The sequence below is a fragment of the Amblyomma americanum genome, chromosome 1, assembly GCF_052857255.1.
Source record: "Amblyomma americanum isolate KBUSLIRL-KWMA chromosome 1, ASM5285725v1, whole genome shotgun sequence".
Classification (NCBI taxonomy): Eukaryota; Metazoa; Arthropoda; class Arachnida; order Ixodida; family Ixodidae; genus Amblyomma; species Amblyomma americanum.
In genome coordinates, this window is record NC_135497.1 from 547,677,285 (window position 1) to 547,695,250 (window position 17,966).

The 17,966-nt window shown below is 46.6% G+C and overlaps 3 protein-coding genes across 3 annotated transcripts in view; 2 read left to right on the plus strand and 1 right to left on the minus strand.

Annotated features, from left to right (window-relative positions):
• Window positions 1-1,001: 1,001 nt before the first annotated feature.
• LOC144116320 (uncharacterized) lies at window positions 1,002-1,679 on the plus strand. The gene has a single exon (XM_077651061.1). It carries the CDS (start codon window positions 1,002-1,004, stop codon window positions 1,677-1,679), a length of 678 nt encoding a protein of 225 aa, XP_077507187.1.
• A 3,338-nt stretch (window positions 1,680-5,017) lies between these two features.
• The window catches only part of HtrA2 (HTRA2-related serine protease), a 54,347-nt gene continuing 41,398 nt past the window's right edge, over window positions 5,018-17,966 (minus strand). Inside the window, exon 7 of the mRNA XM_077651057.1 lies at window positions 5,018-16,251. Coding sequence (XP_077507183.1) covers window positions 16,098-16,251 — 154 coding nt within the window. The 3' untranslated portion in view covers window positions 5,018-16,097. The remainder of the gene's footprint in view (window positions 16,252-17,966) is intronic.
• On the plus strand, window positions 8,115-8,891 carry LOC144116317 (uncharacterized). The gene has a single exon (XM_077651058.1). The coding sequence runs from the start codon at window positions 8,115-8,117 to the stop codon at window positions 8,889-8,891; it is 777 nt and encodes a 258-aa protein (XP_077507184.1).

Sequence of the window (17,966 nt, forward strand, 5' to 3'; positions counted from 1 at the left end):
TCGTATGGCTGCGCTCGAGTGGTTGCCAATGAGTAATTACTCTTTAATTACAAATCTACTCCACCTTGAGGGATTCCCCTAAAACATTTCACCAACACTGTTCCCACTTCGAGTTATTGATCAATTCCCTCTCGCCCTACCATAAGCTTGCCGTCCCGGTTAGCTCAGTAGGTAGAGCGACTGCTCCGGTGAAGCGGTGGTCCCGGGTTCGAACCCCGAACCAGGACGAATCTTTCCTTAACTGCAAAGTTTCTCAGAATGCTCATAGCTTTCCTTTGTTGTCGTATGGCTGCGCTCGAGTGGTTGCCAATGAGTAATTACTCTTTAATTACAAATCTACTCCACCTTGAGGGATTCCCCTAAAACATTTCACCAACACTGTTCCCACTTCGAGTTATTGATCAATTCCCTCTCGCCCTACCATAAGCTTGCCGTCCCGGTTAGCTCAGTAGGTAGAGCGACTGCTCCGGTGAAGCGGTGGTCCCGGGTTCGAACCCCGAACCAGGACGAATCTTTCCTTAACTGCAAAGTTTCTCAGAATGCTCATAGCTTTCCTTTGTTGTCGTATGGCTGCGCTCGAGTGGTTGCCAATGAGTAATTACTCTTTAATTACAAATCTACTCCACCTTGAGGGATTCCCCTAAAACATTTCACCAACACTGTTCTACTTCGAGTTATTGATCAATTCCCTCTCGTTAACCATAAGCTTGCCGTCCCGGTTAGCTCAGGGGGATTCGGCATCCGGCCACCGAGCATGAAGGACGTGTTTCGATGGGCTCCCGAGGAGCGGTTTCAGCGGCCCGGCCGGGCCGCGGTATCAGGTGTACAGACAAGCCGAACGAAGATTATCAGCTGGTTCTGCCACATCTGCCTGCAGGTTCGGCACTTTTAAATAGTTTTTTTTTTTTGCATGGCCACACTCAAGCGCGGCCTTTCCGTGTTGAACATTTCCGAGACGCTCTAACGCGTTGCCGGAAGTAGTTGCCCTCGGTGCTTATCAAATGAATCATGTGTGGGCGGTAACATTCAAGGACGAAGAAGGGAAAAAGATTTTGCAGGCCGAGGCGTTGGACGTCAAGGAGCACCGCTGTGTGGTCAGAGATACAAGCAACCAGTGCGTCCGGATGAAGCTGTATTGGCTGCTACACGGTGTGCGCGACGACGACGTCCGGTCGGCGTTGGCACCCTTCGGAAAAGTGACCGATATTGCTAAAAACAATTGGAAGGTGAGCGGCTGCGTCGATAAAGTGACGACGACGCGTTCCGTAACGCTCATGTTAAACGCAGGCCTTACTAATGAGGACCTTCCGCACCAGCTACGTGTCGCTGAGGATGGTGCCCTTGTTTACGTCCCTGGTAGATATCCGCTCTGCCTTTGGTGCCGAGGCACTGGGCATGTACGTCGAGAGTGCCGTGTGCCGCGCTGCGGAATCTGCCGTCGCTTCGGCCACGACGAGACCCAGTCTGTGCGTACATACGCTAGTGTGGCAGGCCCGGCCCGAAAGGATGAGATGGTAGAGCACCTGGTGGATGAGGTAGACGCCGCGGAAGCCACGCGTGAAGGAACCATTGAAGGGACCTCGAAGGATACGCCCGCTGAACTCCCCGGGCTGGATCGAACGCCGAATGCGGACTGTGGCGTGGTGGAACGCCCGACTATGCTGCGACGACAGACGTAGGGAAGCTACGGACGTGTCGGATGGACAACCAGCTTCCCATTCGCAGCAGGGCACCGCATGCGAAACGGATGACGTCGACATGCCCCCGAATTCGAGCGTGCCAGCAAAGCGGGCGCACGACGACCGCAACGGAGAAACCATCAAAGATGTGGACGGCAACGAGGAAACCCCGCTAAAGACCCTTCAAGTACTGCGGCCGTATTTCAAACCGAAGCCTAATGTGCCACCTGACCGGAGGACTCTGCTGCAACGCCTCCGCTGTAGCGGAGGTGACGCTTCAAACACAGGACCGATGTCTCGGTCGGTGACCGGTAACATCCTGGAGTCACCTTCCGGCTACTGCGACGTGCACCAGAACAGCGCGAGAATTACGGACTTGCAACACGACTTCCTGTAATTGAGACGTAACTTTTTCGGCGACTTCCACATGCTTTCGATGGCGGCCAATCTAGAAAGTAGCCTACGGGCCGCGACACTGAATGTGAGAGGCCTTTCAACGCGACGAAGACAGCAACAGATAAATCGTCGTTTATTAGATAACGATATCGATCTGCTGGCTGTCCAAGATACTAAAATTGAAAGTGTAGAACAAACTGAACATATGGTTGAAGTTTTCCGTAATAGGTAAAACGTGTGCGTTTGTCATGGGGTGGAAAGTTCGGGGGGTTGTGTTATTATGATCCGTAATTCTAGCGCAGTAGTTGAATCTGTGGCAATGTGCGATTCGGGGCGGCTTGTCGTCTGTGATTTTCTTTTTTCTGGAATGCCATGGAGAGCTGTATGTGCCTATGCACCGAATAGATGTCATGAATGTGAAGCTTTCTTTAAAAGTATTGAATCGTACGTCGCGTGCGAAAGGCGTGTTATATTGCTTGGAGACTTTGTGTCTGCAGACCGGAAGACAAAACTACTAAACAAGCTTCACGGGACGTTAGTGCAGAACTGTTACTGCAAATCATTAATGAAAATGGGCTAGAGGACATTGGCACTGTGCTGACACCAGAAGACCAAGCAAATTTCACGCACTTTCAAGGTGTTTCTCATGCAAGACTTGACCGCATGTATGTCCCTGTTGAGTTGGTGCAAGTTTGTTGCAGTTATCAGATCCGACATGTAAGCTTTTCTGATCACCCTTTGGTTATGGCCACCGTTGGTAGAAAGAAAAAAAGTGGCAAAATACAACTGCGAGCTATGCAAATTGAATGAGAACTTATTGCAAGATGAAACATTTGTTGCTAAAACAAAGGATTTTATCAGCTACTTGTTGCTGAGAACATCGGGAAATTTCATATATGAATGGGAACAATTTAAATCTAATCTGAAACTCGCCGCGATAGAAAGAGCGTGTGTACTGAGACACAATCAAAGACAACAAGAAAAGGAGCTCCATGACCAACTAAACTATATGTTAAGCGCAGAAAGCTTCAAGCCGGGATTGTTCGCGCAAGAAATAAAAAATAAAAAGTAAACAGTTATTAATGAAGAGAGGTACCAAGGCGCGCTGATAAGGGCACGAGCCGAGAGCCTCTGGCCGGGTGAAACGCCCACAAAACGAGCGCTGAGCGAAGAAAGGGGCATGCGGTTAAAAAAGAGATAAACAAAATTTGTTATCACAAACAAGTTACCAGTGAAAAGGCGTTGGTTGAGCGGGCCTTTTTGGAATATTATAGAGCTGCTTATCCAGAAACTAAATGCTAATGGCAACTTCAGAGCCGACTTTCTTCCGCTCATGCCTGTTCTGGATGATGACGTCAAGCAGACTCTTGAGACCTATAAGTGTGTCAGAAATAGAAGCAGCCATTGGCGAATTAGGTGCCAGTAAGTCACCTGGGCCGGACGGCTTTGGTGCCGCCATATACAAGTTTTTTAAAGCTGAAATGGCTTCTTGCCTACAGTGCGTGATAGCTGAATGCTATGAACACAACATGACTCCTCCGTCTTTCAGGATTTCTCATATAGTATTAATACTCAAAAACTGAGGACCCTGTTAGGTTACACTGCGTCGAAAGCTATCATCCTATAAGTCTAACAAATGTCGACTATAAGATATACATGAAGGTGCTTGCCAGTCGGTTACCGAATGTTATCACGTCACTCGTATGTCCGCACCAGACATGCGGCATAAAAGGCAGGTCATTTTCACAATTATACACAAAGCAAGAAGTGTCCTGGAATGTTGCGACGCAATGCATGACCGCGTAGCTAAGCTGCAATTAGATCTGCAGAAGGCATCCCACAGGGTCGGACGCGATATCCTGTTCGCACTTTTGGAGCATGTGAACGTCGGCTCTGTCATCACTGACGGCGTGAAAATGGTTTATAAAGAGTGCCTCACTAAATTAGTCATAAACAGGGATTTAAGTGAAATCCTACCAGTGCTGTCTTCTGTCCGACAAGTCTGTCCACTCTCGCCCCCCTCTACGCCCTTTACTTGAAGCCATTCTGTTTGAGACTACTTACGGGACCTAACATTCGAGGGTATACCTTCTTTGATGCGGAAGTTAGGGTCTTGGCCTATGCAGACGACATCGCAGTGTTTTGTGCCGACCAGGACAGTGTGTGTGAAGTTGTCAAGGAAACCACTGTGTTCTGTAGGGTAACTGGAAGCGATGTAAGTTGGACAAAATGCCTAGGATTCTGGCATGGAAACTGGGAACACACTCCGGAATTTTTCTGCCAAATGCAATGGACGATAACCCATGGCAAGTACCTTGGAATCCCTCTCAAGCATTACCGGAAAAGTAAAGAATATTGGGACGAGGAAACATAGCGAGTTAAACCTCAGACAGCTAAATGGGGAGGGCACAATTTTTCCATGTTTTCGAGAACCACGGTGCGTATTTCTGGTTGCTAAAATATTTTGTTTTGCAAGCGTTGTGCATGGCAAGAGCGGCAGTGCAGAAGCTGCACCGAGTATTTGCGACGTTTGTACGGGCCTCTACATGGGAACGTACATGCCGGTGCAACCTATTACAATGCCGTACGGAACGGGGGTCTCGGGCTTTCGCATTTATTTCTCAAACAAGTAGTTACCCAGTTTTTTTGTTTTTTTTCGCGATCAAAGTGATCATTTTCTAAGAAAAATAATACAAGAGCGATTATGCCATTCACTGCCTGAGAATATAGTGTCCACTGTATCAAGCACAACGGCGTTGCCGTCCCGGTTAGCTCAATTGGTAGCGCGACTGCTCCGGTGAAGCGGTGGTCCCGGGTTCGAAACCCAGACCAGGAAGGATTTTCGCTTTAACTGCAAAGTTTCTGGGAAAGCTCTATATTTTCAAAAATTATATAAAGCGCACTTAGGACAAGAGACAAGGGAGACCAAACAACACAAGCGCTTACTCACAACTGGGCGTTTATTCGAGAAACACACAAAAGGAAGAATCACAAACAAAACAAAAGCCAACGCGCAGGCGTAACAGGAAAAAGTGCTCATGCAGGTGCGTCAAGATAAGAAAACTCTTTCATGCAAAACCACCATATGGTCGGCAACACACGTGTGCTGATTCTTACGGATGTGATAGGCCTCTGAAATCTCTCTGGTTAGCTGATTAGGGTGTCGGAACAATATTTTAGTTTGGTCAAGCACTGGCTTGCAGCCGCTGCATTTCGAACAGTGCTTAGCGAGAATAGATGAAGGCGACTTATTCAATGACAAAAAATGTTCTTGCAAGCGCACATTAAGGCAGCGGCCCGTTTGACCGATATAGGTCCGGCCACAAGAAAAGGTGATACACCACTCCTTTTGAACATCTGACATAGCGGTTCCCGTGATTCACAGTGCACCGCTTTCTTTTATCACATACACCGCTGCTAGAGCGCGCAGCAACCTTCGCACAAACACTACTAACTTTCTGAGGGGCAGAGAAGAGAACATTAACACCATATCTGTTACCCACGTTTTTTAGCTGATGAGAAAACCGATGAACATAAGGTATGACTGCAATATTTTTCTTTTTCTCCTCAGAACCATTAAGAAGTGACCTATTGAACTCTTTTACTTTGTTGAGCACCTTGTTAGAAGCTAGAAACAACACGTCCTCTGGAAATCCAGCCAATCTTACTCTGTTCACTTGCTCGCAGAAACTTTCCTTCATTTCGTGAGGGCACGACTTGAGCAAAGACGATCCTAGGCAGGAGACAGCAATGCCGCACTTCACAATTTTTGAGTGACTTGATTTATAATTTAAGAGTGATTTATCAGACCTCGGAGAATACCTCCAGCACACATGATCCTGCATGAAATGAAGTTTTGTGTCAAGGAACTGCAGGCAATCGTTTGTAGGAGTTTCAAAGGTGAACTGTAATCCACACCCATATTCTTTAAAAATCTTGATGTCCACCGCCCTCCTTGTAACTTTATGGCGGTCAACAAACACCAGATAATCATCGACATGCCTGAAAATATTACTTGCAAGGCCACTCTGATTCTTTTCAATATAGGAGTTAACTCGAGACAGGAAGATATCACTGAGGACGGGCACTATACTTTGGATCCGATACAAACACCTGTCTTTTGAATAAACAAATGCCCATTCCAGTCAACAAAAGTAGAAGCCAGATATAACGACAGCATTTCTAAAAACGAAGGAACGGAAATACCACAGGCATTGACAAAGCACTGTTCATCATTATCCTTGGTAATGCAATCATTAACAAATTTCATCAGTGTGTCATGTGGCAGCGAGTAGAAGAGGTCCTTAACATCAATACTAAATGCAGACGCTCCTTTAGGATTATTATTCTTAAGGAAGTCGACAACAGCCAAAGAATTTGGCATCCGATATTGGTCCGCTAAAGTAAGACCTTTTAGGTGCTTTTGCAGGAAGCATGAGACGAAGAGTTTCAGAGCATTTTCCTTGACCTTTGTTGCTTTGACTTTAACAGGTCTAAAATGTGCTTCCATTGCCGAATAAGCCTTTTTCTTAAACAAGTGTTCGGGTAACACAACGAAGTACCCTTCTTTGTCGGACACAACTACCCGCTGCTCACTGGATGTCAAAAAATCTACCAAAGGCTTCAGGCAACAGTTGCTCTTTTTCCCACCCCCACATCTTTTCATCGCATCTACACATTCCACTATGCACCTGTAACGGTCCTCCTCAGGAACGTGCCTCGAAATGCCTCTTGCAGTTGAAATCTTTTCCACCTTATGAAGGTTTGGATGTAGGCAAAACTTCGGTCCTAGCTCCAGCACCTTGTGATGAAAATCAGGAAGATGGCCTCCTCCGAAGACCAGCACTTTCCCTCCAAGGGGAGAAGTTTTCTTTTTGTCATGCACCCAAGGGCGAGCAGTGTTCCATAGGAAGTCGATATTCTTGTCCGCCAGGTCGCACCACTCACGATAATGTCTGCGATGGCTCGGAAGATCCCCGCAGGCCACACGCAAGCAATCCTTGTAAAAGCGGGAATGGCGCCACCATTCTGAAGAAAGGATGCGGCATATCCTGCCGCTATGGCTCTTGGACAGCGGCAGCCCACCACACAAAAGTTGCAGTTCCAAAGGACAAATTCCAGGCTTGGCATTCCAGGAGGCCAAGCGGGCCTTGTGCGCACAAACAGCTATTAAAGCTGCCAGGGTGGCAGGATTATTCAGAAGAGGATTAACACTTACACAGGAGCTCAAGGTACTAGAAATGAACTGAAGCAGAATTGACATCTGAGCTAGTTGGTTTTCCATTTATAGCTTTCATTTCTAGATGTATGGCTGCGCTTGGGTGGTTGCCAATGAGTAATTACTCCCTTATTAGAAATATACTACACCTTGAGGGATTACCCTAAAACATTTGAACAACACTGTTCCCACTTCGAGTAATTGATTAATGCCCTCTCGCCCTACCATAAGCTTGCCGTTCCGGTTAGCTCAGTAGGTAGAGCGACTGCTCCGGTGAAGCGGTGGTCCCGGGTTCGAACCCCGAACCAGGACGAATCTTTCCTTAACTGCAAAGTTTCCCGGAATGCTCTATAGCTTTCCTTTGTTGTCGTATGGCTACGCTCGAGTGGTTGCCAATGAGTAATTACTCTTTTATTACAAATCTACTCCACCTTGAGGGATTCCCCTAAAACATTTCACCAACACTGTTCCCGCTTCGAGTTATTGATCAATTCCCTCTCGCCCTACCATAAGCTTGCCGTCCCGGTTAGCTCAGGGGGATTCGGCATCCGGCCACCGAGCGTGAAGGAAGTGTTTCGATGGGCTCCTGAGGAGCGGTTTCAGTGGCCCGGCCGGGCCGCGGTATCGGGCCGCGGAATCAGGTGTACAGACAAGCCGAACGAAGATTATCAGCTGGTTCTGCCACATCTGCCTGCAGGTTCGACAGTTTTAAATACTTTTTTTTTTTTGCATGGCCACACTCAAGCGCGGCCTTTCCGTGTTGAACATTTCCGAGACGCTCTAACGCGTTGCCGGAAGTAGTTGCCCTCGGTGCTTATCAAATGAATCATGTGTGGGCGGTAACATTCAAGGACGAAGAAGGGAAAAAGATTTTGCAGGCCGAGGCGTTGGACGTTAAGGAGCACCGCTGTGTGGTCAGAGATCCAAGCAACCAGTGCGTCCGGATGAAGCTGTATTGGCTGCTACACGGTGTGCGCGACGACGACGTCCGGTCGGCGTTGGCGCCCTTCGGAAAAGTGACCGATATAGCTAAAAACAATTGGAAGGTGAGCGGCTGCGTCGATAAAGTGACGACGACGCGTTCCGTAACGCTCATGTTAAACGCAGGCCTTACTAATGAGGACCTTCCGCACCAGCTACGTGTCGCTGAGGATGGTGCCCTTGTTTACGTCCCTGGTAGATATCCGCTCTGCCTTTGGTGCCGAGGCACTGGGCATGTACGTCGAGAGTGCCGTGTGCCGCGCTGCGGAATCTGCCGTCGCTTCGGCCACGACGAGACCCAGTCTGTGCGTACATACGCTAGTGTGGCAGGCCCGGCCCGAAAGGATGAGATGGTAGAGCACCTGATGGATGAGGTAGACGCCGCGGAAGCCACGTGTGAAGGAACCATTGAAGGGACCTCGAAGGATACGCCCGCTGAACTCCCCGGGCTGGATCGAACGCCGAATGCGGACTGTGGCGTGGTGGACGTAACGCCCGACTATGCTGCGACGACAGACGTATGGAAGCTACGGACGTGTCGGATGGAGAACCAGCTTCCCATTCGCAGCAGGGCACCGCATGCGAAACGGATGACGTCGACATGCCCCCGAATTTGAGCGTGCCAGCAAAGCGGGCGCACGACGACCGCAACGGAGAAACCATCAAAGATGTGGACGGCAACGAGGAAACCCCGCTAAAGACCCTTCAAGTACTGCGGCCGTATTTCAAACCGAAGCCTAATGTGCCACCTGACCGGAGGACTCTGCTGCAACGCCTCCGCTGTAGCGGAGGTGACGCTTCAAACACAGGACCGGTGTCTCGGTCGGTGACCGGTAACATCCTGGAGTCACCTTCCGGCTACTGCGACGTGCACCAGAACAGCGCGAGAATTACGGACTTGCTACACGACTTCCTGTAATTGAGACGTAACTTTTTCGGCGACTTCCACATGCTTTCGATGGCGGCCAATCTAGAAAGTAGCCTACGGGCCGCGACACTGAATGTGAGAGGCCTTTCAACGCGACGAAGACAGCAACAGATAAATCGTCGATCTGCTGGCTGTCCAAGATACTAAAATTGAAAGTGTAGAACAAACTGAACATATGGTTGAAGTTTTCCGTAATAGATAAAACGTGTGCATTTGTCATGGGGTGGAAAATTCGGGGGGTTGTGTTATTATGATCCATAATTCTAGCGCAGTAGTTGAATCTGTGGCAATGTGCGATTCGGGGCGGCTTGTCGTCTGTGATTTTCTTTTTTCTGGAATGCCATGGAGAGCTGTATGTGCCTATGCACCGAATAGATGTCATGAATGTGAAGCTTTCTTTAAAAGTATTGAATCGTACGTCGCGTGCGAAAGGCGTGTTATATTGCTTGGAGACTTTGTGTCTGCAGACCGGAAGACAAAACTACTAAACAAGCTTCACGGGACGTTAGTGCAGAACTGTTACTGCAAATCATTAATGAAAATGGGCTAGAGGACATTGGCACTGTGCTGACACCAGAAGACCAAGCAAATTTCACGCACTTTCAAGGTGTTTCTCATGCAAGACTTGACCGCATTTATGTCCCTGTTGAGTTGGTGCAAGTTTGTTGCAGTTATCAGATCCGACATGTAAGCTTTTCTGATCACCCTTTGGTTATGGCCACCGTTGGTAGAAAGAAAAAAAGTGGCAAAATACAACTGCGAGCTATGGAAATTGAATGAGAACTTATTGCAAGATGAAACATTTGTTGCTAAAACAAAGGATTTTATCAGCTACTTGTTGCTGAGAACATCGGGAAATTTCATATATGAATGGGAACAATTTAAATCTAATCTGAAACTCGCCGCGATAGAAAGAGCGTGTGTACTGAGACACAATCAAAGACAACAAGAAAAGGAGCTCCATAACCAACTAAACTGTTAAGCGCAGAAAGCTTCAAGCCGGGATTGTTCGCGCAAGAAATAAAAAATAAAAAGTAAACAGTTATTGATGAAGAGAGGTACCAAGGCGCGCTGATAAGGGCACGAGCCGAGAGCCTCTGGCCGGGTGAAACGCCCACAAAACGAGCGCTGAGCGAAGAAAGGGGCATGCGGTTAAAAAAGAGATCAACAAAATTTGTTATCACAAACAAGTTACCAGTGAAAAGGCGTTGGTTGAGCGGGCCTTTTTGGAATATTATAGAGCTGCTTATCCAGAAACTAAATGCTAATGGCAACTTCGGAGCCGACTTTCTTCCGCTCATGCCTGTTCTGGATGATGACGTCAAGCAGACTCTTGAGACCTATAAGTGTGTCAGAAATAGAAGCAGCCATTGGCGAATTAGGTGCCAGTAAGTCACCTGGGCCGGACGGCTTTGGTGCCGCCATATACAAGTTTTTTAAAGCTGAAATGGCTTCTTGCCTACAGTGCGTGATAGCTGAATGCTATGAACACAACATGACTCCTCCGTCTTTCAGGATTTCTCATATAGTATTAATACTCAAAAACTGAGGACCCTGTTAGGTTACACTGCGTCGAAAGCTATCATCCTATAAGTCTAACAAATGTCGACTATAAGATATACATGAAGGTGCTTGCCAGTCGGTTACCGAATGTTATCACGTCACTCGTATGTCCGCACCAGACATGCGGCATAAAAGGCAGGTCATTTTCACAATTATACACAAAGCAAGAAGTGTCCTGGAATGTTGCGACGCAATGCATGACCGCGTAGCTAAGCTGCAATTAGATCTGCAGAAGGCATTCGACAGGGTCGGACGCGATATCCTGTTCGCACTTTTGGAGCATGTGAACGTCGGCTCTGTCATCACTGACGGCGTGAAAATGGTTTATAAAGAGTGCCTCACTAAATTAGTCATAAACAGGGATTTAAGTGAAATCCTACCAGTGCTGTCTTCTGTCCGACAAGTCTGTCCACTCTCGCCCCCCTCTACGCCCTTTACTTGAAGCCATTCTGTTTGAGACTACTTACGGGACCTAACATTCGAGGGTATACCTTCTTTGATGCGGAAGTTAGGGTCTTGGCCTATGCAGACGACATCGCAGTGTTTTGTGCCGACCAGGACAGTGTGTGTGAAGTTGTCAAGGAAACCACTGTGTTCTGTAGGGTAACTGGAAGCGATGTAAGTTGGACAAAATGCCTAGGATTCTGGCATGGAAACTGGGAACACACTCCGGAATTTTTCTGCCAAATGCAATGGACGATAACCCATGGCAAGTACCTTGGAATCCCTCTCAAGCATTACCGGAAAAGTAAAGAATATTGGGACGAGGAAACATAGCGAGTTAAACCTCAGACAGCTAAATGGGGAGGGCACAATTTTTCCATGTTTTCGAGAACCACGGTGCGTATTTCTGGTTGCTAAAATATTTTGTTTTGCAAGCGTTGTGCATGGCAAGAGCGGCAGTGCAGAAGCTGCACCGAGTATTTGCGACGTTTGTACGGGCCTCTACATGGGAACGTACATGCCGGTGCAACCTATTACAATGCCGTACGGAACGGGGGTCTCGGGCTATCGCATTTATTTCTCAAACAAGTAGTTACCCAGTTTTTTTTTTTCTTGCGCGATCAAAGTGATCATTTTCTAAGAAAAATAATACAAGAGCGATTATGTCATTCACTGCCTGAGAATATAGTGTCCACTGTATCAAGCACAACGGCATTGCTGTCCCGGTTAGCTCATTTGGTAGCGGGACTGCTCCGGTGAAGCGGTGGTCCCGGGTTCGAAACCCGGACCAGGAAGAATTTTTCTTTAACTGCAGAGTTTCTGAGAAAGCTCTATAGCTTTCCTTTTTAGTCGTATGGCTGCGCTCGGGTGTTTGCCAATGAGTAATTACTCCCTTATAAGAAATCTACTCCACCTTGAGGGATTCCCCTAAAACTTTTGACCAACACTGTTCCCACTTCGAGTTATTCATCAATTCGCTCGCCCTACCATAAGCTTGCCGTCCCGGTTAGCTCAGTTGGTAGAGCAATTGCTCCGGTGAAGCGGTGGTCCCGGGTCGAACCCCGGACCAGGACGAATTTTTCTTTAACTGCAAAGTTTCTGAGAAAGCTCTATAGCTTTCCTTTGTAGTCGTATGGCTGCTCTTGGGTGTTTGCCAATGAGTAATTACTCCCTTATAACAAATCTACTCCACCTTGAGGGATTCCCCTAAAACTTTTGACCAACACTGTTCCCACTTCAAGTTATTGATCGATTCGGTCTCGCCCTACCATAAGCTTGCCGTCCAGGTTAGCTCTGTTGGTAGAGCGACTGCTCCAGTGAAGCGGTGGTCCCGGGTTCGAAGCCTGGACCAGGACGAATTTTTCTTTCACTGCAAAGTTTCTGAGAAAGCTCTATAGCTTTCCTTTGTAGCCGTATGGATGTGCTTGGGTGGATGCCAATAAGTAATTACTCCCTTATAATTCACTGTGGATATATAAATCTCCGAGCATGTATCATGCTTCCTGGAGCAATAAGAAACGTTTGAAGCAAAGAGCGCGCAAACCACAAATTTGGTGCCTCTACCCCTTTAAGGACCCCCCCCCCCCCCCCTCCCCCCAGCAACACATTTCAAGTAAAGCAGTGATGTGGCACAGTCATCCTCTGTAGCCATACCAGCGTGTCGCTGTACATGTCCTCATTGGCTACCCCTCAATGCTTGCCCCTTTGTGCCAGCAGTACGAACCGAGGCACACCACTCTGAAAACCATTGTTCCACATTTGTAACCTGAATTCATTCTGATATAGGGATTATCTCATGTGTGGAATCCAAGGAATTTGTCTTGTACATTGTTAACATATCTCCCTTGTTATGAGGGTTTTCTTTAAAGCTGTCTGTTTCAAAACTCGCAAACTTGTCCAGAAATTTTAACCATGCCGCAGTGTTACACAGTGACACCTACTGAGTGACCAACCAGCAGTTTTGTACACAGAAGTGAATATCAGCTTGTCACATTATTGGTCAGAGCAAAAACCATGCTGAAAAAGCCCAGGTCCCAGTTCCCTGCATGAATTTCAGATAAGAGTGAAGCTAGATACTGTACACCTTGGATGCTACAATACTAAAAACCACCCTTCAAGGAAAGGAACGTGGGTGTAGGTGCAAAAGAAATGACAGGTGGAATCTGCATCAACACAAAAACAAAGCAAAGTTGAAAAGAAGCAATGATTCCACTATCATAGTCAAACAGCATATTTCCTAGATGCTACCCTCTTTTGATGCTTCACCGAGCTGTTTGCTAATTTTTTGTTTTGTACAGAAAAACCTCATTGGTTTTGTATTATTGACAACATAAGTACTTCCATGGTTTGCTACTTAATTCACAACAGTGTAACGAGGCTGTCGACATGTTTTGTGCACTGGAGACATTGTACATCACTGAAAGTCCAAACGACACTCGGAGCTTTGGCCTCAGTATTAAAAGATTATATGAAGGTTCAAAACTTGGGTGTGAATTCACATTTGTCTAAGCCTGTCCATCCTGCTCTATAAGTGCAGTTGTTATGTGTTGGGCATAATACTTTAAAACTGAAAGAGCAGGGAAATGCAACAGACAGCATCATAAATTGCCACTAAAGCAGACCATACATAACACTGCTAAGCACAGCATGTGCGTGGTGTAAACAAGCCTCAAGGATATGTTTACATTTGCTTTACCAGGTTCCAAAGAGAACACTGTAAATGAATAATATACTATGCACCAACTTACATTCATACATAATGCTCCATGCAAAACCATGGGACATGACTCCTCAACAAAGCAGGCAGTTTCTGAAAGGCAACAGGAGGGCTAGCAGCGAGAGATTCTCAAGCACACATCATGTCTGCCTTGGCAGGCAACCCACCATTTGGTACAGGTTTTTTGAAGTGTCGCTAGTTAAAGAAACTATAATAGGGTGCCAAAATTAGGCTCCCGCAATTTTCTGAAAACCAAACGATGACAGAAAGCCATTTTTGCACATTGGTTTTATGACCATGAGGGCACAAAGTGAGAGGATAATTGTTGCTTTCAATCTCCTGAATAACTAAAGTCAAATATGCTTTCCAGTGACTGGAGCTAGCACTCATGTTTATATTGGACGCTAACAAGCAGCCTATCGCTAACCTATTATATTCAGTGGAATTCTAGGAGCACACCCATGTTCCAAGATATGCACCTTGAAATTTGCAACTAAATCCGTCCCACTACGCATGCAAGAACTTTTTTCTGACGTGACGCAGCTGTTGTCAGTAGCGTTTCACTTCCAACAATGTAGAGCAACAGGTGCAGCTCATGACTGTTTCCCTTTCAGCTAGTGACACCAAAAAAGTGCCACGCGCAGCAGCTACATTAAACCATGGTCTGTGCCGCTCGTTACCATGCTGCACACGCAGCTTGAGTAGGCAGCTATCTGGAAATATGGTCATGCTAAGAGAAGTACACTAAATGAAACACACTTGGAATAAGGCCGGCCCTAAGCTTTCAATAGAAGCATGAACTCTAACTGCAATTACTAAAAGTAGTGGTGTAATCCGTGCTGCAGCTAAACTACCACAATGCAGGAATGCATGCATGATAACCCATGTTTTGCTGCCGTAAAGAAAGAAAATATACTACTGGGGACAAAAGTTTGCGGGACGAGAGTTCTAGGAAAAACGTGTAGTGCAGCTCCACTCCGGTATACCCAGTCACCTGATATTGTGAAGAGATGAAGGAGCATGTGAGAAGGAGCAATAAACGTTTTTCCTAAACTCGCGTCCCGCAAACTTTTGTCCCCAGTAGTACCTTTATTCATGCATATGCTTTGTGCTGTCACCCAGGACAGCGAGTAATGGCATGTGATAGGTGAAGTACAGCATGAAATTCACGCTGACCTTCTGTTGTCAAAGACCTCACCTGGTGCTACCTTAGGCGATTGAGCTGTTGGTCACCTTCCACGATTAAAGATCTTGCCTGTCGCTTCCAAAGGCAATCAGGCTTGGCAATCGGCAGTGGCACTTGTGGAAGTTTCTGCTGATGTCAATGCCATTGTGTAAGGTCATAGCAGCACAGATAGCATGCGAAATGTTCATAGGAGAGTCAAATTAGTCACTCTAATTCGAACGCCACGTGTTGAGAATTTAGTGCCGCCAGTGTGCGCGCGCTAATTGGTCCTGACTCAGCAGGCGTGTGCCTTCAACGCGCCGGCACGTGAGGCTATCAGGCGCCCTCACAGCGATTCTTGTATGCATGACTGTGTACTGCGCGCTGCCAGTGCGTTTCCATTTGAAGCTTCTCCAGAGTTTTACTTCCTGGTATTGCAAAATTTTCTTTCAGATGCCATGTGTATGTAACGTTTTATTGCAGGTGATAACTTAAAAACCTGTGTATTTGGCGCTGCTCTAACCGATGATATTGTGAGCTAATACTTACAAGAAATAGGAAAAAAAATTTTGAGCCTCGTTCTAACAACACATTTGGCACTTATGCAGGTCCTAAAGGAGGGGTCTAGATGGATGCACAGAAACAGGATAGAATTTGCGGACAAAGAAAGGTTCAAATGTAGCCGTTAAATGCATTCCTGCATTAAAAAGTAAATAGTTTGTTAACTGATCTTGATTGATTATGAAGTTAACAGCAACAATAACCTTTTCACTTTGCGCCAACCTGGTCTCATAACCTATGTGCGGAAACAGCTCCCATGTTGCGCTCATAGTTTGTTTTTAAAAAGCCGAAATTTTAACGCCCTGTAAGTCTGATGGCTGTGCAACTTTTGTGGCTACTTGCCACATTGTGTCACTACAGCCAATCAGCCCTTGTAAAATTTATTTGAAACAGGTCTTTACGCTATAGCACTGCAGGACCAAAATAAAGGGTTCAGACTATATTATTCATGGTTGAACCCTGAGATTTTTCTTGGTGCCCCTATGTATGACTTCAATATCGAGTGGTTTCCAGACTTCAAGGGCCTTGTAAATGTCCTGTGAAGACTTGACATCCTGGCCACCAATCTTGACAATGATATCACCAGGCTGTAGGCCCGCCCTGCAACAAAAAAGTGGGAAGTGCCACAACCGTGCACTGCAGTTTGCGATCTACATCCAGTGTAGATGCAGAAAAGAATGCAGTACCTGGGCCTGCACTGCGTTTTTGTCAGTCTCAAGACGGTGCAGTGGGCGATCAATGCCAGCAGTATTCCGTTACCTGCTACTTCAAGGCTTGGGCACAATGCACTACTCTCCACGAGTAACATTTACACTGCAATGTGCTTGCAGCTGATCCACAGCATGCGATTAAGTAGACACAACAGACTGTTGGGTACGTTGGTCCCTCTACTCCATGGCTACGGCACAAGAGATGGGACACAGTATGGAAGGCACAACAGTGCGCAGGCTCGCAACTGAAATCTGCGTTGGCTACCCAGCCGCTATACATACCTCCACTGCTGGCCACAGGTGAAAAAACAGTGCACAGATATCGAGTGTAAAAACACAAATGCTCAAAGTTCAGCTTCAAAGCAATGTTCTTTTTGCAACAATGCTACAGAGGGTGTGCCGATACATTCATCCTGAAGACTGGCTATCAGATGTGCATCTATAATTTCTTTTGTGAGCAATCTGGGTTTCTGTCTATAACGATGCATTCTTTACACTTTGGTTGGCAGGTGTTGGTGTCACCTTTGCACTCCCTGCAGTGCTTTGCTAAGTGATCCTGGATGTAGACACCTGTGGCATTGTAATCAAGCTCCTTTAATTTCTTACTGAGACATCAGCCTGGTCTCCCCATTTATTTATTCCCACACAGTATAGTGGCAAAGAATATACGACTACTTCTTGGCAAGGAACAAAATGATCACTGTGCCTTTACAAGCAGCCGTGCGGTTCTCTTTTTGTAGCATAAACTCTTCTGCTAAGACAATACAGTTGCCAAGAGAACCACATCCATGCCCACTTGCTAATTCCTCTCAGGTTGTATAGGACCTGATGCAGATACGTCATGAAAGCAGCCTTTCCTTTCTTTCTGTGTTTGATGTTTGCTACTGATTCGCGATGTCAACTCTTTCTGAAATTTCTCTGCCACAGAAACCAGAACTTATAAGGGTAACCAGCCTGTGTCAGACAACACGCTTGGCTACGGAAGCTTAGCTCCATCCCATGTTCACATAGCCTCTTTACTACATATCCCATTCAGGCAAGGATTACGATCGAGTGGGGAAAAAATTTTCTTAACTCCAAATTTTTTCAAGGCCAGGATTGCACACAAAAAATTTCAGGTTTCTCTTATAAGTAATCATGCAATTTCTCTATACAGTCGAACCTCAATATATCGAACAGCACAGTGATCGCAAAATAGTCGGATATAGCCAGAATTCGATATATAAAATCACATAGAAAACGCGCCAAAAACTAGCATAAATCAATCAATGAACGAATCGTGGCGCAATAGACACTCACTTGAAGCTTCAAACAAAGTATTTATTTAGTGGGCTGAAAGTACTGTAGCAGCGTAGCCTGCTTCATATTGGCAACTGCGTGCTTGACCACGGCGTCCTCAACATAGTCCAAATGGTCCACAAGAGATAGTCCCGTGCCTTCTATTGCGCCGCAGTAGCGGCGTACAAGGGCCAAGGCAGCTACAGCCTCAGTTGCAGTCGGGAGCGGGGCAACATCAGCGTTTGCAGGATCAACCTCGGCACCGTCTTCGTTTGGCCGCTCAGCAGTAACTTCTGCCGTGATCTCCACGTCTGTTAACTCCGCCAC